The 26,971-nt window shown below is 37.1% G+C and overlaps 2 protein-coding genes across 3 annotated transcripts in view; one reads left to right on the forward strand and one right to left on the reverse strand.

Moving 5' to 3' along the window:
• The window catches only part of LOC106870350 (uncharacterized), a 39,780-nt gene extending 30,343 nt beyond the window's left edge, over nt 1–9,437 (forward strand). For both annotated transcript variants that reach the window (XM_014916382.3, XM_014916384.3), the window contains exon 2: nt 7,351–9,437. In XM_014916382.3, the coding sequence (XP_014771868.2) occupies nt 7,357–9,303 (1,947 nt within the window). In that variant the 5' untranslated portion in view covers nt 7,351–7,356 and the 3' untranslated portion in view covers nt 9,304–9,437. The remainder of the gene's footprint in view (nt 1–7,350) is intronic.
• A 3,717-nt stretch (nt 9,438–13,154) lies between these two features.
• LOC106870353 (receptor-interacting serine/threonine-protein kinase 1) lies at nt 13,155–26,450 on the reverse strand. The gene is made up of 4 exons (XM_014916387.3): nt 23,713–26,450; nt 21,662–21,763; nt 19,318–19,392; nt 13,155–18,512 (listed from the first exon to the last, which is right to left on the reverse strand). The coding sequence occupies exons 2-4, from the start codon at nt 21,729–21,731 to the stop codon at nt 18,307–18,309; spliced, it is 351 nt and encodes a 116-aa protein (XP_014771873.1). The 5' UTR covers nt 21,732–21,763; nt 23,713–26,450; the 3' UTR covers nt 13,155–18,306.
• Between the last annotated feature and the right edge of the window lie 521 nt (nt 26,451–26,971).

The following is a 26,971-nucleotide window of genomic DNA, read 5'->3' on the forward strand; positions in this document are numbered from 1 at the left end:
TTTCCATGCTGGCATGGGTTGGATAGTTTGACGGGATCCAGTGACCTACGTGGATCCAGTAGCTCTGCATGGGACTCCAATGTCAGCTTTGGTATGATTTCTCTTGTATGTAGTTATATATACACATAATATATATATATAAGTATGCTTATACACACACACACACACACACATATATACATTGGTTTTAGTTTATTAACATTTTCCCTATGAAGAAGGGAATTGCTAGGAGCTGGTTTCTATATGTGGACTATGCCGAATAACCCCAGTAAATACTTAAATATTGAATTTTACAAAAACTTGAATAGCGTTTACTATCCAAATGGTTACTTAACTGGGAAACGATGGCTGCTGCTGCTTAAATTTGCTTACAGAGTAAGGGAGAAAGAGAGAGAGAGACAGAAAGAGTGATTATCATGAGATGACAGAGAGGCTGAATAGTCTTCTTAAGGGGAGAGAACTGCTTCAGGGTTTGTATCTTAGCTTTGGGGTTTTTTCTTTCCTTTCTTTATCTTGGGAGGTCTCTTTTTCTATGAGTGAAAGAGTATATGATGCTTCCATATTTCCATAAAATCCACTTATTGAATATTCTTGTGGATTTTGCTTTTATTTACTCTGATGGGACAAGTCTTTTATCTTTTGCTTGTTTCAGTCATTAGACTGTGGCTATCCTGGGGCACTGGCTTGAAGAATTTTTAGTCAAATAAATTGACCCCAACACTTATTTTTAATCTTTTATTAGCCTGGTACATATTCTTTTGATTTCTTTTGCTGAACCTCTAAGTTACAGGGATGAAAATACACCAACACCAGTTGTGAAGTGGTGGTGGGGGACGAAAACAGACACTGACACACACACACACATAAAGAGAAAGAGAGAGGGAAAGAGAGAGAGAGATGTACAATGAGTTTCTTTCAGTGTCCATCTACCAAATCCAGCCACAAGGCTTTGGTCAACCCAATATTATAGTGGAAGACACTTGCCCAAGGTGCTACAAAGTGGGACTGAACTCGAAACCATGTGGTTGGGAAGCAAGCTTCTTACCACACAGGTATGCCTAAGCCTATTTATGGATTAACCCTTTAGCATTCAGATTGTTCTGTTAAGCATAGTGCTTGTTTATTCAAAACGGTTTGAATTAATCATGCATTATCTCGCTGCTTCTAGCTTTCAATGATGTGATTGTTTAAGTTTTAAGAATGACATTGTATGATTGGTGTGAGGGACTGAATTTAGGCCATTTGAACATGAAACATGTAAACTATTTGGGCCAAATATGGCTGGTTTCAATGCTAATGGGTTAAATTTTAAAGTGAATATTATCTGATCTCTTTCATTAATTGACTGTCCCGTATGTGTATGCATACATGTATATATTTCACTCTCTCTCTCTATATATATAGTAACTATTGAAAATGTTTTTATTTTCCATCCTCTTCGAAATTGCTCTTAACCGTAGTTTGGATTTTGACTGTTCGTTCTAGCATGTAAGGTGTCCTGTTAGGGGTCATCTCTTTTGTGTAGAAATGTACACTAATTTTATTTGAATATATATATATATATATATATATATATATAGGAGGGAGAATATACAAAAAATAACAACAGACGAGGACAGGTGGTGTAAATAACAAAAGTATATATTAGTATTATATATATATATTGTCATACCGGCCATGACGAAGGGAAATAGCCCTGAAACTCGAGTCGCCTTTATATATATATATTTATATTTATATATTTATATATTTGATCCTTTATATTGAACACTCAATATTTCATCTACATTCAATACTTTCTTTCATGGTGCCATCCATTTTTATGTTATTTTATTTTATATTGTATATTGTATATCATATTATATATTGTATATTCCATATTCTATACCCCACATTAGTTCTGCAGGAATATAAATAAAACATAAAAAACAGACAGTGTTGGAACTCTTTTAAGCAAAATAATATATTCCTCTATACACAATCATACAAAAAACCCAACCTTTTTTGTATTTATTTTTACTCGCATATATATATATATATATATATATATATATATATATAAATATATATATATGATGATGATGATGATATATATATCAATGTATGTATGTATCAATGGATGTATGTATGAGTACTGACATATGTGTATTTCTTGTGAGTGAACTTGATAGATGAAAACTGTGAGTATGCTAATATGTATACATTTGTGTGTGAGTGTGTGTGTGCAAATCTAACTCTAACCCTACACCCTGACGCTCATGCTGAATCAAAATGACACAATATATAACAAGGTGAGGTGAGTACCATCCATCCAGTGCACTTCCACACTGTTACCCTCAAACCAATTTCATTTAAACTTGAACATGCAGTCTACCTTAATTCTATCCCAAACCTTGACCACAAACCTTAACCTCAAACCCTAATCCTAAATCTAAACCCTAATCCCAAACCTAAATGCTAATCCTAAACCTAATCTAGATCAGGTCATTTCTCAGCTGGCACTTGTGCCCGTGACATGTGTAAGGATTTTCGAGCGAAATCATTGCCAGTGCCCCTGGACTGGCTCTTGTGCAGGTGGTGCATAAAATACACCATTTTGAGCGTGGCTGTTGCCAGTACCGCCTGACTGGCCTTTGTGCAGGCAACACGTAAAAACACCCACTACACTCTCTGAGTGGTTGGCGTTAGGAAGGGCATCCAGCTGTAGAAACTCTGCCAAATCAGATTGGAGCCTGGTGTAGCCATCTGGTTTCACCAGTCCTCAGTCAAATCGTCCAACCCATGCTAGCATGGAAAGCGGACGTTAAACGATGATGATGAACGAACGAACGATATGGAGACTGCAAGCTAGAGTAGCACTGATCTGAGATTGTGGTAAAAGGTATATCCTTCACTGACACAAGAATCTATGTGGTAGGATCAAACCCGTGTCCTTAGGATCGCAAAATAAACTTCTTAACCACTAAGCCATGCCAGCATACATCAATAATAAACATGTAAACATACATGTAAACACATGTGCACACATACACGCCTACATATATGTCATACAAATAGAAGCAAACAAATAAACACAAGCACACAATTACATATAAACACACATAAATAGATTGTTATTTTCACACCTTGTTTGACAGCATTCCAAAGCCAAGCAGTAGGCTACCTTGATGACTCATAATCACAGTAACCACCACTGCCACTACCCTAACCCTAACTATCAATACTACTATAACAACCACCAGTGTCAGTACAGATATAACAATCATCTCAATAGCTACCAATACCTTCAAGTGTGTATATATAAATATGCATTATCCCTCTCAGTAGTGGCAAAACATCATCCCTATACAGACCAAAACTATCAAGGGAAATTTCTTATCAAGCAAATCTAGAATAGAAATACCAATAACGTTGCATAATGTTACACTATCAAACATTTCCATTACAGCACTGAAGGAAACTTTAGGTCAGTCTGATTAACCTAGATTGAACCCTTGCTGAATAGTAAGGTCCTTTTGGGGCATGTATGATGACGCTTATGTCCACATTGCTAATTTCAGCAAAATTTTACACCCGGTGTAAATATTTTAGAAAATATTACACCCAGTGCAATAAATCCTTTGGTTTAGAGGGGAAAAAATCCTATATGGGCACAGGCATGGTTGTGTGGTAAGAAGCTTGCTTTCCAACCACATGGTTCCAGGTTCAGTCCCACTGCATGACACCTTGGGCAAGTACTTCTACCAAAGAAGTCTGTCATCATCAACATCATCATCATCGTCGTCGTCGTCATCATCATGTAACAGCTGTTGTCCATGCTGGCATGAATTGGACAGTTTGACCAGGGCTGGCAAACTTGAAGGCTGCACCAGGCTCCAGACTAATTTGGTAGGGTTTCTACTGCTGGATGCCCTTCCTAATGCTAACCACTCCAAGAGTGTAATGGGTGCTTTTATGTGCCACCAGCATGGGTACCATTTGCATGACACCAGTATCTGCCATGGCTGCAATTATACTTGACTTGATGGGTCTTCTTCTCAAACACAACATAATGCCAAAGGCCTCGGTCATTCATCAACAAAAGAGATTAATAAAATAAGTACCAGGCTTTAAAAAAACTACTGAGGTCAATTAATTCAATTAAAATTTCTTCAAGGCAGTGCCCCAGCATGGCCAAAGGCTAATGACTGAAGCAAGTAAAAGATGACAGGGCCTGACCATTAGGCTGGCTGGCTTAGCTTGGCACCTTTGTGGCTGGGTGACTGACATTTCCCTAGAATGTTCACAATGCTTTTGTTCTTTCCTAGATTGTAATTGTCACTCAAAGGTGACAATAGTTGTTGGTAAGAAGCCTGTTGATATTTACACACTGCTGGTTATAGATAGGAACCTCAGTGGATTAATTTCTGTCTTCTGTTACAACAAAGAAACATTTATACATTATACAAGCAGTCATTCTTGCAAAATACAACAAAAAAGAAGCAAACTTTATCCTCTATTTTAACCTAAGAAATTTGTCTCAGTCACACAATTTCTTTTTTCTTACCGTATGTCTTTCTTTCATTCATTATCCCCCTTCTCTCTCTTTCTCTTTCCCTCTCTCTAATACTCTTTCGTTTGACCTCATTATTAGCCAATTTGGCCCTAATGGCATGCGAACATGTTGGTCTACATTTTGTGAGATATGTCTGTCAGTCTGTCTGTCTGTAAAGGCACATGGCTTAGCAATTAGGTGTATTGCACTCACAACCATGAGATTGTGGTTTTGAATTCCATACCGGCTGTGTGCTGTGTTCTTGAGCAAAACACTTCATTTCATGTTGCTACAGTCCACCCATCTGTGAATGGGTAATCTTGTGATGGACCAGCCTTTCCGATCAAGAGCAATGTTGCAGTGTTAGCCTACTCACCTAACTGGGTGGCATCATTTAAAAGCTAAAACAATGCAAAGCATATTGTAACCAGCGATGTATATATACATCCGGTAGTCTGGTTGTTCATGTGATATCTATATGCCTACACACACACACACACACACACACACACACACACACATATTTGCTCTAGTAACAAAGAGCCCACATGCTACTATTCCTTTCACCCATTTCTGATGATGGTGAAATTGGTTACTCTTTTACTCTTTTACTTGTTTCAGTTATTTGACTGTGGCCATGCTGGAACACCGCCTTTAGTCAACCAAATTGACCCCAGGACTTATTCTTTGGAGGCCTAGTACTTATTCTATCGGTCTCTTTTGCCGAACCGCTAAGTTATGGGGATGTAAACACACCAGCATCAGTTGTCAAGCGATGTTGAGGGGACAAACACAGACACACAAACATATATATATACATATATACAATGGGCTTCTTTCAGTTTCCGTCTACCAAAATCCACTCACAAGGCTTTGGTTGGCCCAATGCTATAGGAGAAGACACTTGCCCAAGGTGTCACGCAGTGTGACTGAACTCGGAACCATGTGGTTGGTAAGCAAGCTACTTACCACACAGCCACTCCTGCGCCTATTCTCAACTTCTGATACAAAACCAACTGGTAATTTGCCTAATATGAGAGCTCAATATTATATTGTTATATATAGTATAAGGCACAAGAGGTTCTGTGTATGAGGTGCAGGTGCTTCCCATATATATATATGTGTATGTGTGTGTGTGTGTGTGTGTTTGCATCTGTGTTTGTCCGCCCATCACCACTTGATAACCAGTGATAGTATTTTTATGTCCCCATAACTTAGTAGGTCAGCAAAAGAGACCTATAGAATAAGTACCAGGCTTAAAACATAAGTACTGGGGTTGATTCATTCGACAAAATATTCAAGGTGGTGCCCCAGTATGGCCGCAGTCTAATGAGTGAAACATGTAACAGAAGTAAAAAAGATAAAAAATAGTGAAGATGCATGGCTCAACGGTTAGAGCATCGGGCTCTGTGGCTAGAGGTAGTGAGTTCAATTCTCTGACCAGGCTGTGTGTTGTGTTCTTGAGCAAAACACTTTATTTCATGTTGCTCCGGGTCACTGACTAGTGCCAAGGTATATCTGCCTTGACTGATATTCGACCTTTTTTTTTTGGTCAAGATGGCCAGATCTGGCATTGCATACCTACCCTACAATGTCATTCTAAAAATATACAATCATATCATTGAAATCTTAAAGGCACAAGACGATGCATGAGCAATTCAAAATATGTAAATAAATAAGCATCACATTTGAGAGAGTAATCTGAATACTAGAGGGTTAATAGATATTGATTTCAAATTTTGGCACAAGGCCTGCAATATTGAGGGAAGGGGTAAGCCAATTACATTGACCCCAGTGCTCAACTGGTGCTTATTTTACCAAACACAAAAGAATGAAAGGGAAAGCTGACCCCAGCAGCATTGAAGCCCGGAACATAATGACAGATGAAATTTCACAAAGCATTTTTGCCTGGCATACCAATGGTTCTACCAGCTTGCCACCTAACATTTAGAAAATATTGATTTCAAATTTCAGCACAAGGCAGCATGTTCAGGGAAAGGGGGCTAGCTGATTACATTGACCCCAGTACTCAACTGATACTTATTTTACTGACCCTGGAATGATGAAAGGCAAAGTTGACCTTGGCAAAATTTGAACTCATACACACACAAGCACACACACACACACACACACACACACACACACACAAGACATGCACATGCATAAAACATGCACACACATGCAGGCAGTATAAAAGTTTATGACACATGTACTTTTAAGATTATCAAACTGAGTATCCCAGCACCATTATCGTCATCAGTATCGTCACCCTCATAGTTATTGTCATCATCGTTGTCGTCATCACTACCATCATCATGATCACCATCATCGTTATCAACATCATCATCATCATCATCATCATTATTATCATCATCGCTACCATCATCATGATCACTATCATCATCATCATCATCATCATCATCATCATCATCATCATCATCATCATCATAATTAATTCGTTTTATTGGCCACAAGGGCTAATATAAATCAAAAACATGTAAGGACAAAGACAAGACGAAGGTTACATAGGGTTTTGTCCGAAAAGTAGAAAAACGTTCATTTAAACAGAGGAAAAACGGAGAAAGATATATAACAAATAAAACTCTCAATAGGGGGAGGCGCTTCGAAAAATAAAAGGTCACACATGGAAAAACCCACAAAAGCCACAGGAGCCTGGTCAGAAAAATAAGAAAGGGGTATAATGTCATCACCATTGTAATCATCTCTAGTGCCATTGTTGTTGATGTTGGTTTATTTTTTTCTTTGTTATATTCAGAAATGGATGTCACTAATTCAGTTTTATTTTTATTTTCCAGAGCACAATGTCGGATCTAACCTACACCCTACATTACCTGGGCTGTTCCACTTTGTCGAAAGGAACCACCGGACTGGGATCAATACAGAAACCTCTAAAAGAGCATTACTTCAACTTCCACAAGAAAGTCACCAAATCCCCAGCTGAAGTCTACATGCAAATCACCTACGAAGGATTAGACATATTAACTTCAAATGGATCTGGTAGTGGAACCTACTTAAAAAATACTCATTATGAATTTAATATGATTAATTACATGGAAGCAGTTCAGTTTACAATAAACAAGAACAACACGCGGAAAACCCAGTTTGCATTTATGCCTCTTGATGAGAAACGTATTGTTAGGTCTCCAGACAAACTCTTTTCTACTCTGGAAAAGAAAAACAATTATCTGCTGAAAATCTCTCATCAGCCTATTGTTGTCTGTTTATTAAGGCGCCAGGCAGGTTTAAAAGCTTTGGACTGCCATGTTTTTCTTTCTTTGTCAACGACAGATGCTACTAAAATTGTGGAGAGTTTTAATTTCATGCAACAAAAATCCATGCAAAAAGAATACATTGGTGACTTTGGTGCTGCTTCACAAAATCCCTACCCCAAAGACCCCAGAACAAATGAAATGAACTACCACTCTCTTCCTAGATCGCCAGAAAATCAAGCTGTTGGTAGTAATGCCATGGCATCTGGACAATACCCGCCATCTCATCCTAATGAAGGCTACCAACTGCGAGATGAATACTTCCGACACCAAGTGCATGATGACTGGGCCTTAGATAGAAATGACAGGTTTCCTGATGTCCGCAGCCAACATCCATACGGGCAACCACAGCCTTATAATCAGCAACCACCATTTCCTGGTTCACCCCACCAAAACAGACATGTGCAACTCTCTAGAGGACATTCTTACTATGAAAGACCTGTTGCCAATCAAGAAGGCCAATCTAATTATCCTCATAATCAAGAAAACCGCCAAAGGTTTCCTTCAAAGTATGGTCGTCCAATGAGCGAAAATATCCGAGGCTATGGGCAATATCCAAATTATGATGAACAACAGAGACAGGCAGGTGAATTACACCCAATGGCACAGAAAACAAATGCCAGTGAGCCATACTCTCCAAAAATGCCACACTCACAACAGTATCAGCAAAATTCATTTACTTCACAGCCATTGAACCATTCTGGGCCTATGTATTCACTCTCAAACCTTGAAAGCCGGCAGCAGTTTGACAGAAACGATACTGGTCAGTCATTTGAAGCAGCACGCAACAAACCCGTCGCAAAAGTACCACCCCACAAAATAGCTGGAGTAAAAGTGTTGCCAACAGCATTTGAATTACCTAAAAGACCAATTTCACCTAAACCATCTCATCAGGAATATGATAACAGTGCCAAACTTTCTTCCAATGGGACCAACTGGGATAAGGCAGACGTGCAATATAGACACAGCAGTCATGACAATCGAACGGCTAACAACCGTTATTCAAATGTCTACGCCTTTGATTCAAAGTCTGATGAAGGTAGTAGAAATTATCTTCGTACTTCATTGTCAGCTAGTGAACCAAGACCTATGTCAATGGCTACAGCTAATGATTATTACAAAAGTCAAATACCTACAATGTCACAGCATGACATCTACAGGCAATACCAGACAAACAACTACCCTAACCAGTTGAACCCAAATTACAACCCAGCTGTAGGGGACAGGCAATACAAACCAGATATGTCTGTTGAACAAGACAGACGTTCACAAGCAAATGAAGATGCAATGCGAAGGCAAGAATACAGTCATAATTATAAGCAGTATGCTGCTAGTAACCCACATCTAAACATTGGCAGTAAAGAGGCAGAAATTGCTTCTATGTTTCAAAATATTGAAATTGACAGACAGCACATACAGTCAAACTACAATCGACATGATAACATGAACTTTGAGAAATCATTAGGCTATTACCCTTGATTAATGTCGATCTGATGTCTTCCATCTGTCTGTTTTATGTGTCTTGAAGTGTTTTCTGTTGGACTACATGGGGAAGCTTAGCTTATATTGGCCAGAAGAAGTTTCCAAGTATATTATGCTCATCAAACATAAAATTTGTTGATAAATCAAATACAAAAAATCTCAATGAACTTTTCACTTACAGTTGTGAGAGAGACAAATATATATATATATAGATATAGATATATATATATATACATATACATACGGATATATGTATGTATGTATGTACGTATGAAGAGAGAGGGGGAAAGGAGGCAAGAAAGAAAAAGAGGAAGTGAGAAAGAGAAAAACATGGCATACAGATTTCCTCAAAAGGTGTACTCCCAACCATCTTGAATATGTTTCAATACATATATTAAAAAATTAATAAATAGAGATAGATATATATATACATTTATATACATGTGTATATATGTGTATATATATATATATATATATATATATATATATATATATATATATATATATATATATATATATATACATACATACTTTTGTGTGTGTGTATATATATATATATATATATATATATATATATACACACACACATACATACATACATACATACATGCTATATTTATAAAAGTTTTGCAAAGAATTCTTAATACAGTTACAACATTTGAAAAATGATTTTCTTAAATTAAAAATTGTTAATGTAAAAAAAAAAGATCCTCAAAAAAACCCCTAGAATGACATGAAATTTCTGCACTGTGTAAGCACTTTCACCTTTTACAACTTTTCTAGCATATGTGCTATATATATATTACCACATAATATGTGTTTGAAAAGGTGTAAACAGTGAAAGTGCATGACACAACATGCAAATTTCCTTCCAAAAGATTCATGTCATTCTGTATATTTTAAGGTGTATTTTATATTGAATGTAATTAACAATTTTAAAAATACATACATATATATATGTGTGTGTGTGTGTGTGTGTGTGTGTGTGTGTGTGTGTGTGTGTGTATATATATGTATATATATCTGTATATATATGTGTGTATATATATATATATATATATATGTATATGCATATATATATGTATCTATATATATATATATATATATATATATATATATATATATATATATATATATACATATATATATATATGTGTATATATATATATATATATATATATATATATATATGTATATGTATATGTATATGTATGTATATATGTGTGTATATATTGTGTCTTTCGCTGGTCAATTTTGACTGTTCTCTTCAGGAACGAACAAGATGCATTTGGAAAGTAAGTAAGGTAGCTGCTGGCACAGTCTACCTACTAGACTGCCTTGCTGGACCCCCATGCCAGATTTCAGCTTTGTACAAGAGTGCAACGAACATGGTGAAGGATGCTGCTTCCCTACAATAGCAGCTCACTTGCTATTTGATGCCCGGCTGTTGTCTGATGGTACAGATCTTCTTCTTGACTGCAATAACCTTCAAACTATTGGTCCAGGATTCTTCCACTTTGTTGGTTATCCAACATACTGCTGCCAACGTCTTCACTGTATCCCTGGTACAAGACGTTAAAGGGTCACTGGCACTAGCCCAAGGTGCCATACATGTCTATAGATGAAAGGCGTGACTTACTCCCCACTTTTACAGCCTGCCACAGATCTGGGTGCCCTTTTACAGCCTGCCACAGATCTGTGCAGGAATTGAAACCACGATTTCACAATTGTTAGTGCAACATCCTAACATGCCCTGTGCATAAACACACTAACAAGTTTGAAGTACTAAGTAGTATCTGCACAGACAAAGCAGTGCAGTGAGAGGTGTCAATTTACTTTTGAGGTGTATGTATGTATGTATGTATGTGCGAAGGCAGTTTGCTCTGAAGGAAAGTTTTACCACTTCCTGCACAAATACAGCATTAGCTCCTCAAGTGAGAAGATAATGGTTTTGAGCCCAGAGACTTTCTTAAAAATCTTTCCACTTATATTGCAAATGTGTCTTGGTTCTGAATCTGTTATTCCATTGCAATTTTTGTGCATGTTTGGGTGTCTCTTTAGGCCTCCAGAAGATTTACACACCTTTTGACAAAAATAACACACTGAAGAGCATTTTCTTGCATAAAATGATGGTATTAGGGTTTAATATTGTTCTTGTGTGATCATAGATGACACTTTAGACCAGCATGTATACAGAACCTAGAAAAACTGAAGAACCGCTGCAACAAGTGTGTGAATCTGAGAAGGGGTTATGTTGAATAAAATCATAATTAACTGAACCTCCTGTATTTTCTTTCACCCTAAACCGGGAATTTCTCAGCACCCCCTTGTACACACGCACACACACACACAAATACACACATGTATATATATATTTCAAAAATTTAATAAAAATACAACAAAAAGAAAATTTTACAAACACACTACAAACACAAAATTTGTAGCTAATTCCTCATCAGTCAATGTCCAAAAGATCATTACAATTCCGCACCTTTAACTTGCTAATTAACTAATCAGTAAGCCTAGCACTAATATCAGCTTAATATGACTACCTTTAGTATAAGATTACAACTCTGCTTCCGTCAGTTACATCACACATTTCATCTAAAACTGAATATTTTTTATTATGGCTATTATGTCGACTACATGTGTGTGGGTGTGTGTACGTGTATATTTGTTTGTAATATCATAAAATGACAGTTTACTCACTGAGTTTCCCCCTTAGCTGATCACAAATATGGGTGCGTGAGTGTGTCTGTGTATGTGTGTGTTCATGTGTGTGTGTGCATGCATGTGTGTAATAATAATAATAATTTAATACAGATAGCCATGTGCAATGTTTTACCGAATAGGAAAACTATAATTGACACTATATATATATATATACACACACATGTATGTATGTGTGTGTATATGTATATATATATGTATGTATATTTATATAGATATGTATGTATATGTATATATTTGTAAATGTATATATATATATATATATATAAACACACACACACGTGCAAGTATGTATATAAATAACAAGTCATCATTATTAGGTTTGTGAAAACAAGAATTGTTATTCAGCATGAATATTTAAATTTTAATTTTAATCTGATAATAAATAAATGATTTTATAAACTCTGTTATACACACAAAGTGATTTTATTTAGCATTGTCATCATCATTATTGTTGTTGTTGTTGTTATTGTATGACCCGGCAGATTATTATGGCAGATAGGTAGTCAGCCACAGTATTTTTCCAGATTTACCTTGGCTGTGGCAGGTTGATAACTACACCAATCAAGTTGACATGCTGCGGTTTGTCTTGTTGGGTACAGTGTGATGGCAGGAACATTCACTAGCTCAACTGTCCAGCCTATTTCATTATATAACCTGTTGTTGTTTAACTCTTGACATCATAGACCACTCCAATCCGCAGTGGACACTCATTCATGAACTGCTTGAAAACATGCTTCCTCACTAGGTACACAAATGGGTTGCACAGGATATGACCTGTAACATTGCAAGATCACGTATGCACACAGAAGGCTGCATTAAAGTTATTACATTCTAAACGTAGTTTTAAGTCTCTTTTGCCAATCCTTATATGAACAAGGAGTTAAAACACAGAGAACTACATGAGAGTAAGAGTTAATCTAAGGTTTGATAGTCTTAAATCCATGATAAAAGAACTTCAAGCAATGACAAATTTATCAGTCATACTTTATATATTTAACAGATTAAAAGTAATACACTTCAAAAGCAATCTGTTTGGTATTTCTGAATCTACTTAAAAGATACCATATTGTACCATGAATAGAGTATAATGTTTATAGGATGACAAGTAAGCAAAGAAAAGTAAGGAACATGATTTTATTTTACAGATACAAGTACAGATTAATACACTTCTCAAGCAGAGTATGTTTAATCTTTACCAATCCACAAAGAAAAAGTAAAGAACCAAACTATTTTTGATACACTATATGCAAATTAACCACCTTCAAAAACAGGGTCTGTTACTCAATAAAGGATATTCTTTTCTATTCTAATCACACGGTCCAAAATGTTGTGGGAGGGGGGGTGGCAGTCGATTAGATCGACCTCAGTACGCAACTGACACTTAATTTATCGACCCCGAAAGGATGAAAGGCAAAGTCGACCTTGGCAGACTCAGTACAGGATACTGAATGGTATATAGAATCATTATTGCACAGGGTAAAATGCTTAGCAGCCTTTTTGTCCATCTTTATGATCTGAGCTGTAATTCCACTGCCATCGACTTTGCCTTTCATCCTTTCAGGGTTCTCTTTTGGTAATATAATTTGTATGATACTGCCATTAATCTAGACCAGTGGTTCTCAACCCTTTTTACCTGTGGACCACTTTGATTCCTAATTTGCATGGGTGGACCCGTATAGCCATTCAACATTTAAAATATCCTACTAATCATCATCATCATCATCGTCGTCGTTTAACGTCCGCTTTCCATGCTAGCATGGGTTGGACGATTTGACTGAGGACTGGTGAAAACAGATGGCTACACCAGGCTCCAATCTAATTTGGCAGAGTTTCTACAGCTGGATGCCCTTCCTAACGCCAACCATTCCGAGAGTGTAGTAGGTGATTTTACGTGCCACTGGCACGAATGCCAGTCAGGCGGTACTGGCAACGACCACGCTCGAAATGGTGTATTTTATGTGCCACCCGCACAAGGGCCAGTCCAGGGGCACTGGCAACGATGTCGCTCGAAAGTCCTTACACATGCCACGGGCACAAGCGCCAGAAAGGCAACGCTGGGCACAGGTATATTTTATAACTAATTATTATTGGGAATTGTAGGAAAAAGTTAAAATATTTTGAGTATTGTATAAATACAACCAGTTTCTTGCACATAAACAACAAAATCATATATAGAGCCTCAATAGTCATATCGTCCGAAGTTGAGAACCAACAATCTCAGCAATAGAATGTTTGCTTTGTATCAACTCTAAATTTACAAACTGTGAGTAAATACAGGAATTATTAGTATAGAAGAATTTGTACCAATGCCAGTGTGATGGCCTGACTCTTGCTTAAATCTCTTCATTGCATTTTCTTAGCAATTAATCTCGACAGACGTCTATCTTCTGCTCGCTCGTCCAGAAGTTCGAGTTATTTCCCTTACTAAATTAGTTCTCTCAAGAGTGATGTCCCTTACTTTAAATATAAGGAACGCTTAATAAAATATTTGTGACAAAACAGTCTGAAACTGTTTTCATTTAACATAGTTTATTTCGTTTTCGGTGCTGATTCCAGCTAACCAAAGCCTGAGATGTGTGTGTGTGTGCGGGCATGCGTGTGATTGTGTGTGCGCGCATGCGTATGATTGTGTGTGCGCGTGCGCCTTCAAGATTTTAATGACGTTTATTTCTAGAATGACATTGGAGGGTGGGTACGAATAGCTAAATGTGGCTGATTTAAACATAAAACTGATAGAATATCTGGACCAGATACGGCAGGTTTAAATACTAAAGTATTGACCCTTTAGCGTTCAGATTACTCTGTCAAATGTAATGCTTATTTAAAGATATATTACATGGTTAGTAAACCCTTTATTAAATATATACATAAGAGTGAGAAGAAGAAAAACAACAAAACAAAAAACAAAATCAATTCACCACCTTAGGTTGAACATTTTGGGGTGCTGGGAAAACTTCTCTAATGACTATTGAGGCACACCACACTTGTAGCGGTGCTGCGGGTGATGGGAAGGCTGATGCGCTGGAACAACCAAGCACCCTTATAAGATTCACCAGTTACCTCTGCTTGGAGATCTGCCAGTAAAGACAGGAATCTTGCAGTCAGTGGTCCAACCCCACCAAAAATCTCAAGCGCCACAAGATGGAAAATGTAGTTGGCTGACAGATCGTAGTACTTTAGGATTTTGTTCCACTCAGCCACAGAAGCTGTGGATCTCACCCTGGCCACAGCATCCAGGATGTGAGAAGAAGCAAAGGAGTCACTAACTGTGATGTCCCAGACAAAGCATCTGCCTCTCAACAAGGGGTACAGGGTGAGGCTGTCGGGTCTTTTCCCATCACATGTGGACAACCCAGATGGTTCCATGATGGAGGGGATGTTTTCCCAGGCCAAACTCCTCTCGAGTGTAAGGTTTAATTCCGTATGATGCTTGAAGTGATCGGCATTCAGGCGGGTAGAAAAACCATGGAGGCCTGTGAAGTCAAGGAGCTTGACACAACAATAACTGAAACTCATGCAGACATCAGCTCCCACTCTGAGGGCAATAGAAACACAAAGTTCGTCCAAGCTGAGTGGGCCACTGATGTTAGCCACAGGAATGGCATCAAACCAGTCACCTGAGTATTTGGTGCAAGCAGATAGTAAGCAGCACCTTGGAAACTGGTCCAACTGGATGAAGAATGAGTTGAAGGTGGCATTTGAAATTATATTGTCCCAAGCTCTCTGACTCCGACAGTCCTCCGCCTTCTCAGGAGCAGACAAGCCCAATTCACTACTGTGTTGGAGAACTTCATCGAACTCCCTGTTGGAACTGGTCCATGTTGGAGAGGAGAAGATGTTGCTCACCAGGATGGAGCAGGCGTGAATAGAGGAACAGAAGGAGGGGAGAGAGAGGGATGTAAACTTACAAAGACCAAGACCCCCAAATTGCTTGTACAATGCAGCCTGATCATAGCACGCTGGAGAGAACCTGACATTGACCAAGTATTCAAACCTCTCAAAAATTAGGTTGTTGAAGCAATGGAGGCAAGATGGGAATTACTCAGAGGAGCTGACTTTAAGCAAATATAGAATCAAGGTCAGTAATTGGGGCTCCTAAGGAGCACCACACCGATGAGGGAGGAACTGCAATGGAAGGGAAAGGCTCTACAAATAGGTCTATAGATTGTTGATGTTGAGAAGCCAGGTGGTTGAGGATCCAGAGCTCACATTTAGCGCTATTTACTTGGGGACCCTACGACCAAGCTCCTTAACCATTTTGTTTGCAATGGCAAGAACCCTGTCTAGATGTCCCTCCCCCTCCAAAGAAGCATCGTCAAGATACCAGATATTAAGGTCTAGCTTGAGCCCCATCTTAGTGATGCCATCAATGCCCAATGCGAACAGAGCAGGCCCGAGTGGATCGCCTTGTTTGACTCCTGAGGCAGAGACGATGATTTGGTTACTGAAAGAGAGGTAGGAGGGTCTATACAGCTTGGCACCAGTGACATTGCAACTCATTTCTACAGCGGAGTGAAACTGGAGCAACGTGAAATAAAGTGTCTTGCTCAAGAACTCAACACGCAGCCCGGTTCGGGATTCAAACTCACAACCCACGATCGTAAGTTCGACGCTCTAACCACTGAGCTATGCGCCTTCACAAAAGGAATTACCCACACAGAATTTATTCCTCCAGGCCAAACTGTTAACCAGACATTTCACTTGGCAGTTCTGAAGCATTTGCAAGACGCGGCAAAGACGAAAATGCATGACCTGTGGCGAAGTGGAGAGTGGTGGTTTTATCACGACAATGCGCCTGCGCGCACCGTCTGGAGTGTAAGACAGTTTTTGACCAAAAATGGCATGAGTCCACTTACCTTCACCACCCCCATTCACCCGATGCTACTCCCTGTAACTTGTTTTTTGTCCTTTATATGAAAAATATCCTTAAAGAAAAACGTGCACCAGATGTGGAAGAGGTCAAAGGGACACAACTCTCTTTTTTCTCATTTCACTTTGTTCTTTTACCTCCCCCTTGTGCGTTCTGGCGTTTTCTCGAAGACAAATGTTCTTTTTTTAGTTGATACCCCGTTTCAGTGGACATTAGTGCAAGTCCAAGGTTATTACCAGTTCAAATATGCTCGAGGCATATTTGAACCAGTAAGAAAGCAGTTCACTGTGTTTTGTGACGCTGGGAGCTGATGTTGGTGTATTAACACCATCGCAAGAAATTTTCTCAGTGGCAAAAACACACTTAATGACATTTTTACGGTTTTGAATATGCTCCTAGCATATTTGAGCTGTTAATAACTTTCTATTTGTACACGTCACTGCTTATTGCTGCCACCCTGTAATTAGTAAAAGTATTCAGGCTCTGCTAGTTGAATGAATTTCGGGTAGAAGTAGTCTGTCCTCTCACAGACACGTAGCCACAGGGGGTGGGCGGGCTATGGGGTGCTCAGCACCCCTAGTTAGAATCTCAGCCCCCATCCCTCCTCAGTATGAGAATTTGTTTTATTCACTTTTCAAATAATACATTGTCGATTAAGCAATATCTGAAGTCGCTAAAGATGCAATAAATTGAATTTCTTTTGACTTAGTAGTTAGTAATATGAAAACATGGGTTGTTATCATAGAGCCAGGGGTAGTTTCAGGCAGGTTGGTATTAAAAGGGTTAAGCAGGCAAGGTACATTTGAAAATTAAAAGTGTTCAGCTAACAACTGATGCACATCCTGAATACCTACATACAACATTGGATTAATCATTATACAAAATAAATACATGCTTAGTGCATCAAGAGAAGCAGGGAATCAGAGAAATGGTAAATGGTTTACGGCACAAAAGAAATCACTTTAAACTTGGTAAGATAATATTCAGGATACTTTATCTATACTAATTATAAACGTAGATGTGTTACGTAAAACTAATTTTAGGGATCTGATCAAAGACTTTGCAATTAAAAAAGGAGGAGAAAACTTTTCCAAAATAAAGAAACTAGAAGAATACAAAAATGAACAATTTCCATCTTACTGTTAGTTTTTTTTTCATTTTGAAAAATAAAAATTTATTTTATGGTTTATTATTGTTCATATTTCGAATAACATATATATGTAGGCAGGATTAAGACCCTAAACACTTAAAATATTTTGGTACTTCAATATATGTCATATCAGTACTGGTATAATCAAATATTAATACAGATATAAGCAGATATTTAGAAATTAAATGATATAATAATGGTCTTCTTATTCAAAACATACCACGGTGGAGAAATTTTTTTCTGCTAATCACTCTTCATCTAATGGTAAATATGGAATCGCACCATGACAATCAGCATCAATGAGAGCTTTAGCTAAATTGCCAGTTGTACCTTTCTCTGGCTTGGACATCTTCAACCATTTGTTCAACATTTGAAAACTCTGTTCTTCAGTATTAAGTACGTTGTCACTTTGTATTATATCTATGTCAGCATTTTCAATCCCTAAATTTCGACCTGAAAATAAAAATATTATATCATTGACAACAACAATAATAATAGTAAATAATGTATCGATTTCGAGGGATACATAATGAAAAAATTTATACTAGGGAAAAATGGTCGCTGAAACAGTTGTCAAACTTCAAGCAGCTTACAAGGATGCTGCCATAAGCGAAGCACAAGTTTATGAGTGGTTTCCATGCTGTAGGAAGGGTCACTAGTCATTTGAAGACCAACCTCATGCAAGGCGACCGTCGACCTCCCAAACGAATGAAAGCATCATGAAAATTCATGACCTGATCCTGGAGGGATGTCACCAAAGAAATGATGAACTAATTTTTTGAAGCTGGAAAAAATCCTCCACAAACTCTTACTCAGAGTTTCATCAGAAATATTTGATAATTCAGTATCACAACTGTCTGATGATAGGTTACATAAAAATCTGAGTAACAGCTTGTGAAGGTTTTTCCAGCTTCAATAAAAGAACATTTTTTTCTACCTTTGGTATTCAAGTACTACTTTTTCCACCTTATTTCAAACCTATGTGCACGTGTGTATGTGTGTGTTTGTTTCCACCACTGCTTGACAACCAGGGTTGGTGTGTTCGCATCTCTGTAACTTAGCAGTTCAGCAAAAGTGACTGATAGAATAAACACCTGGCTTCAAAAAAAAAAAAAAAAAAGTACTGAATTCATCTGACTAAAAATTCTTCAAGGTGGTGCACCAGCATGGCCACAGTCTAATGACTGAAACAAGTCAAAGATAAAACAAAGATATGATAGAAGCAAAACATCTGAAGTAATGGATATTTTATACTTACCAACAGACTTCCATTTTTTCGCTAAGTATTTGGCTATTTTGGTGAGGTGTTTCTCAGTCAGTACTGTATTAGACTCTGCAAAAATATTTCCATGATTCTTAAGATTTTATATTGAAATGTTTCATATTTACTTTTTTGTTTAGAAATAACAATTAAATCGCCATCAAATTTCACACTCTATCTTAACCCTGTGTTAGTCACATGGGGTGTTTTGTCATCCCCAAATCTTTTAAATCCTTGTAATCCTTAGTTGGCAACTTACACACACACACACACACACAACAATATTATGTAAACATCAAACTTGCTACATAAATACCAGCCAAATGATATTCTTGCAGTGTATGTAGACTATTAAACCAAGCTGAATGAAGAAATCCACTCTTGACATGTACATTATATTAAATATATGGTCCATAATATTTATGAAGAGCAGATTTCGAGACAGGTGAATAAAATGTAAACGAGTAACTGCAGAGGTACAGGTGTCAATCAATTATGACTGTTTCTAATGAACCCTTTAATTGATTAATGAAGACATTACATCATTGTGAAAAAAAACAGTTTTCCTCAGACGAATTCATGAACTTCAAAATAAAGGACATTCAAAATGATTTAACATAGTTTACAATCCACAGAGCAAAAACATTTATATTGTTTCTGCTGCTATTTCTAGAAATATTTTTGTTGTATAGATTGTAAACTATGTCAAATCATATTGAATGTGCTATATTTTGAAGTTCATGAATTTATCTGATGAAAACGGTTTCTTTACAATGATGTAATGTTTTTGTTAATTAACTAAACGAGTTGTTTGAAATGGTCATCATGAAGTGACACCTGTAGTTCTCTACTGTTACTCATTTATAAGGGTCATCTCATAAATAATGCAGTTTTTATCAATTGCATGAACTAAAAGTCACAGGGGAACAGGATAAACTACCTGTATTCACTTACTATAAAAGCAGGTAGTAAGTTCACCTTGTGATTGTTCTTACTGCAAATTTTAAAGAGTGCTGTTTGATTTTAACAGTTATTTTTTCAAAGCTATTTTGCTTTATGATTTCAATAAAGGCAACAACGCAACAGAAAGTGTGAGGAATATTAATGTAGTATATTGGGATTCGACAATAACTGTAAGCCAGTGTCAACAGTGGTTCCGGAAATTCCAAGACGGAAATTAGACTAGAAGACGAGCCTCATCCTGGAAGATTTGTAGCGCTCAATTAGGACATCCTGCAAACCCTAGTGGAACAAAATCCCATTGTAAGTGTTGAGGAACTAGCAGAAAAGCTTGGATTTGGTCATTCACCCATTCATTGACACCTGTGTGCCATCGGAAAAGTAAGCAAATTGGGTCAATAGGTTGCTCACAAACTTTCCGAGTCTAATCACGTGCTGCAAGTGAATGTGTGCTCTTCTTTGCTGTCACATCTCATGAATGAACCTTTTTTGCCCCACCCACCATATTCGCTGGACATTGTCCCATCGGATTATCATTTATTCCGCAGTCTTCAAAATCATTTGGATGGAAAAAATATGAATTCTGTAGACGAGGTCAGAACAGTACTGGAGGAGTATTTTTCGTCACGGACAAGAGAATTTTGGAAGAGGGGCCTTGCAAGTCTACCAGATAGACAGAAGAGCATTGTAGAAAACGAAGGAGAGTATATTTTAGATTAGAAAAGAACTTTGTTTATCTTAATTTTGGAAAATAAAAGAAGTATAAAAAAATGCATTGTTTACAGGGATAACCCAATGTATATATTTATAGATAGATAGATAGATAGATAGACAGACAGACAGACAGACAGACAGACAGACACATATACATATGTGCATACATATATATATGTACAGACACATATATATATATGTGCATACATATATATATGCATGGCCTCCTTCTAATGACTGATACAAGTAAAAGGTTGGAGTGGCTGTGTGGTAAGTAGCTTGCTTACCAACCACATGCATGGCACCTTGGGCAAGTGTTTTCTCCTATAGCCTCGGGCCGACCAAAGCCTTGTGAGTGGATTTGGTAGACGGAAACTGAAAGAAGCCCGTCGTATATATGTATATATATATATATATATGTGTGTGTGTTTGTGTGTCTGTGTTTGTCCCCCCAACATCGCTTGACAACCGATGCTGGTGTGTTTACGTCCCCATAACTTTGCAGTTCGGCAAAAGAGACCAATAGAATAAGTACTAGGCTTACAAAAAATAAGTCCTGGGGTCAATTTGTTCGACTAAAGGCGGTGCTCCAGCATGGCTGCAGTCAAATGACTGAAACAAGTAAAAGAGTAAAAAGAGTAAACAAATAGAAACTACTTTTACTTACTGAGATAGCAGCTGAATTGATCGTTATCACTCTCACATTTTGGCTTTTCTGCAATGCTAGAGTCACCCATGACTACAACATTCGTTCCAATACTAATATTTGCTGAAATGAATATAAAATTTCTAACATAGCATCAAGATCATACATTTTTGAGAATATAATACATACATAGGCATTGCTGTGTGTTAAGAAGTTTGCTTCGCAAAGTGACATCATGGACCAAGTGTCTTCTAATAAATCCTGAGGCAAACCAAACTGAGTGGATTTGATAGATGGAAACTTAAAGAAGCCTGTCGTATATATTGAGACTATAGTTTCACTTAGCTTGATGGGTCTTCTTCTCAAGCACAGCATAATGCCAAAGGTTTCAATCACTGTCTTGTAATCCAAAATACTTTTAGTCCTCACATTGGCAAACTTTCTTCATTTTCATATTATTTTTCTCTCCTTTTGGACTCCTCAAAAAGATTGAATTGTTCTACTTGAATATATTTTTTCTGACATATACATACATACATACATATATACTCATACGCAGTATATATCAGAGAATGTGTGACAATCAGTATGTAACACTACAAAGTTCATACAAAGCTTTATACTTTAAATATATTTTATCATCAAAGAATGTATATATGCATTTTAATACTCAGACTGTTTTTTAACATTTTTTATTATTCTCAAAAGACTTTTGATAATCTTTTTCTAAAAAAGTGAAACCGGTTAAGTAAATAAATATTTTTAAAAAATAAGTGCATTTTCAAACCTTCTTTCATATATATATATATATATATATATATCATTCAATTTACTCATACGCAGTATATTTCAGAACTTGTCGTTAATTCAGTTCTTAATCAAATTGAAAACTGATAACATTTTGGAAGAGGGCTGGTCTCTAGCTACATTTTGGCATAAAAAAAATTTGAGATTTGATCCAGTAGAAAAAGGTTTACATCAAAATTTGTAGCAACGTTATAGGAGAGTAACTAACGCCACCAGTCAAATTTAGATCTAAATAACATTTATATTTTAAAAACAAAATATATTATTTTATCTTAGATTCAATGATAGGAGAATGTGTGAAGAATTTCATAGTTTTGATCCCATGCAACAAAAAATTGTACTAAAAAAGTTGTGAGCCCATACTAGAGCATCACCTTGAAGGGGTTTTAATCAAACAAATCAATTCCAGGGCTTATTTTTAAACCTGGCATTTATTCTATCAGTCACTTTTGCTGGACTGCAAAGTTACAGGGACATAATCACACCAACACCCGTTGTCAAGTGATGATGTGTGGACAAACATAGACACAAAGACACACACTTATGGCTATATACATATATAAATAGCCATATATATGTGGGCTTCTTTCAGTTTTCATCTACCAAATTCACTCTCGAGTTTTTGGTTGGCCTGCGAATATAGTAGAAAACACTTGGCTGAGATGCCATGAAATGGGACTGAACCCAGAACCATGTGATTGGGAAGTAGGCTTCTCACCACACAGCCATGCCTCCACATATGATTATGAAAAAAACATTTCTTTTCTTAATTCTTTAAACTCTACCCCTAATTTTCAAATTTTTCCTTATTAATAAATCCCAGCAATTGACCGCCCTTGAGTGCATCATCATTCCATTAAATGAGTTTATGGGGAGAAAAACGTTGAAAAATATCAATAAATATCAGTGCAAGGAAGGCATGAGGTATTTGTGAGCTGTGCTAAAATAAAGTTATATTGCCTTAAACGCACACCAAATATTTTAGTTTTCATAATCATATGAATTCCTGTGTATAGAACACATATGAATTCATGTGTATAGAACACAGATTCACAAACATTTTCTGAAAATTCCAAACAAACACAAAGTTATAAGTGGTTTTATGTAGTGCAGGTACTTCCTGGTTGGCAGCACAGTATTAAGATAGTTTATTCTAAGTTAAAGAAAGTTTCAGGATTTGATAGAGATCTAACAAGCATAAAATAAAAACTAACAAAAAGAATGAGGTTATTTAAGACCAAAACATATTTGAAAAGTTAACTAACCTTTGTATTTCTTTATGGTGGTCGCTACTATTTTCTATGAATGATGTTCAACAAGAAGTTAGAGCACAAGAAACACGATATGTGGCTGCCCACGAAGGTGAGGAAAAGAAAGTGAAACAGCAAGATGAAGTGGGAGTGGGTGGTAGTGGCAGTCACAGACGCAAGGGACATAATTTTAAAGTCACTGGTATTTCAATTACAAAATTGTATTTAGTTTATCAGTTTCTCTCTCTCTCTCTCTCCCATGCATGCATGCACAATTATTCTGTTATACTTTTGACTGCAGCCATGCTGGAGCATTGCCTTTGGTCGAACAAATCAACCCCAAGATATATTCTTTGTAAGCCTAGTACTTATTTTATCAGTCTTTTGGGCCGAACCGCTAACTTACAGGGACGTAAACACACCAACATCTGTTGACAAGCGATGGTGGTGGGGACACAGACACACAAATACATACATATATTCACCATGTTGGACTGCTAAACTCTACAAGTTCTCTCTTTGTTTATTTTCTTTTATTCCTTTCTGATGAAGAGCATAGGCTTGAAACGTAAAAGACTTCTTCATTTTCCTAAGCGTGAAACTAATACACTTACTTGTTGTTCATACATCTGTCTTCATCTTTTGTTTTTTATAGGCGTAGGAGTGGCTGTGTGGTAAGTAGCTAGCTTACGAACCACATGGTTCCGGATTCAGTCCCACTGCATGGCACCTTGGGCAAGAGTCTTTTACTATAGCCTCGGGCCTACCAAAGCCTTGTGAGTGGATTTGGTAGATGGAAACTGAAAGAAGCCCGTCTTATATATATGTGTGTGTCTGTGTTTGTCCCCCTAAGATCACTTGACAAACGATACTGGTGTTTACATCTCCGTAACTTAGCGGTTCAGCAAAACAGACCAATAGAATAAGTACTAGGCTTACAAAGAATAAGTTCTGGGGTCGATTTGCTCAACTAAAGGCGGTGCTCCAGCATGGCCACAGTCAAATGACTGAAACAAATAAAGGGGTATAAATTTCACACATATACGACGGGCTTTTTTCAGTTTCCATCTACCAAATGCACTCAAAAAGACTTGGTCGGCCTGAGGCTATAGTAGAAGACACTTGCCCAAGGTGCCATGCAGTGAGACTGAACCCAAAACCATGTGGTTGGGAAGCGAGTTTCTTACCACACAGCTACTCCTACATATGAAATTAAATATTAAACATTTTTGTTTTCAAAATATTATCATTCACATTATGTAAATAGGTTATGTGAATGATTGGAGTGACTGTGTGGTAAGAAGCTTGCTTGCCAACCACATACTTTTCAGGTACAGTCCCACTGCATGGCACCTTGGGTAAGTGTCTTCTACCATAGCCTTTGGCCAACCAAAGCCTTGTGAGCAGATTTGGTAGACAGAAACTGAAAGAAGCCTGTCGTATTGGATCATTAGTAATATATTTAAAAGAAAAGGAGTTTCTCTGTATGTCCTGTTATGCATGCCCAGTCATACACATTAACCAGTTATAGCGTTTTCCAGGCTGGAGTACATGTTTATGCGCATCCATGGAAACAAAAATTATTGTCAACGCCATTTCAAATTTTTACTTTGCAGTTCAATCTTATGATCCATTCATACAATTGGGTTTGCATATTGTGAAAACCATTTGTGCCTAAAGGAGTTTTAGAAAACTCACACCATTAGGCTTTGTTGTATATGTGTGTGTGTATTTATGTGGGTGTATACATATTGTTTTAATTATATCTTTATACACACATAGAAGAACTGGCACACCATCGGTTACAGCGACCACAAGTACCTAAAACTTTTTCACCACTCTTCCAACTTCATTTTTCCTCTTAAAAAGGTTTTCTTCTACTTAGACTATATGTCGTACCACTGTATGGCTGGCTGTCTGCTAATCTTGTTGATGGACATGCAGCATGTCACTGGCATTTCACATTATGTCCAAGATTATGTGTGAAAGTGTCAAGACTGTCAATTGACCTACTAAAACCTCTCATAACTTTTTCGATTCTGTCCTCTGCATAATGGAATTGATATGATTATGCAAAAAACATTTTGAAACTAGCACCTTGAGTAGAAAAGATGTTTCTTGAAGATGGCGAGCTGGCAGAATCGTTAGCATGCCGGGCAAAATGCTTAGCGGTATTTCATGTCTTTACATTCTGAGTTCAAATTCTGCCGAAATCGACTCTGCCATTCATCCTTTCAAGGTTGATGAATTAAGTACCAGTTGTGTACTATTAGTCAATCTAATCAACTGTTCCCTCCCACAAAATTTCAGGCCTTATGCCTAGAGTAGAAAATAATATCGTTGATGGACATGCAGCAGACACTGGCATTTCACATAAAGTCCAGGATTATGTGAAAAAGTGTGAAGACTGTCAATTGACTTTTTTCCAAAAATATATTAAAAAATTATTTGGAAATTATAAAGAGAAACAAATGGTAGATTCGGACTGTCCGAAAAAAAATTGAGGGGTTGGGGATTTAAAAAAATTTTTTTTCTTTTTGCATCATCTTATTAACTCCATATTGCAGAAGACAGAATTGAAAAAGATTTGTGAAAATTCATAAAAATAAAAAAGTTCTGTTAATAACTGCTTTGTCGTATTTCATCTTCTAGGTCTCTGCTTTATCGGATCATTAGTAATATATTTATGTATCTCATCCACGAAATCCTGGGTTGCTGTTTTTCACTAGGGTCTTTTTTTCTTTTTGTGGTTTCTTTACATTATATGTGTGTGTGTGTGTGTGTGTGTGTATATATATATATATATATATATATAGCAATTGCAGCTTCAAGGAAAACAAAAAACCATTAGATTCACTTCAACATTTTCAAAAACAATTGCATTATAGAAGCCATTTAAGAATATCTAGATGCAGCACAAAGTTTTGTCAGTGAATCGGTCATGGTTTCAGAGTGACGAAAATATTTTGGCACAAATTAAAATTTAAATGTAGAAGTGAATCTAACAGTTTTTTGTGCATTCTTAAATGGCTTACAGTCATCTTCCATGCTGCAATTGATTTTGTTTCAGCACAGGATCTCAGATCAAGTCACTTGCTATGCAAATACATCTCCATAATTTAATTTTCATTGCTCGACCAGTATCACAAAGTTTATCCAGGACAGACACTAGCTGACAGACCAGATTTAACTGACAGAATATTTAATATGCAAGCTAGGGAACTCTTGCACACACACATATGCACTACATTTCGATCTTGCCCAAAAGGCAATA

Source organism: Octopus bimaculoides, chromosome 26 (assembly GCF_046866305.1).
Source record: "Octopus bimaculoides isolate indiv1 chromosome 26, ASM4686630v1, whole genome shotgun sequence".
NCBI lineage: Eukaryota > Metazoa > Mollusca > Cephalopoda > Octopoda > Octopodidae > Octopus > Octopus bimaculoides.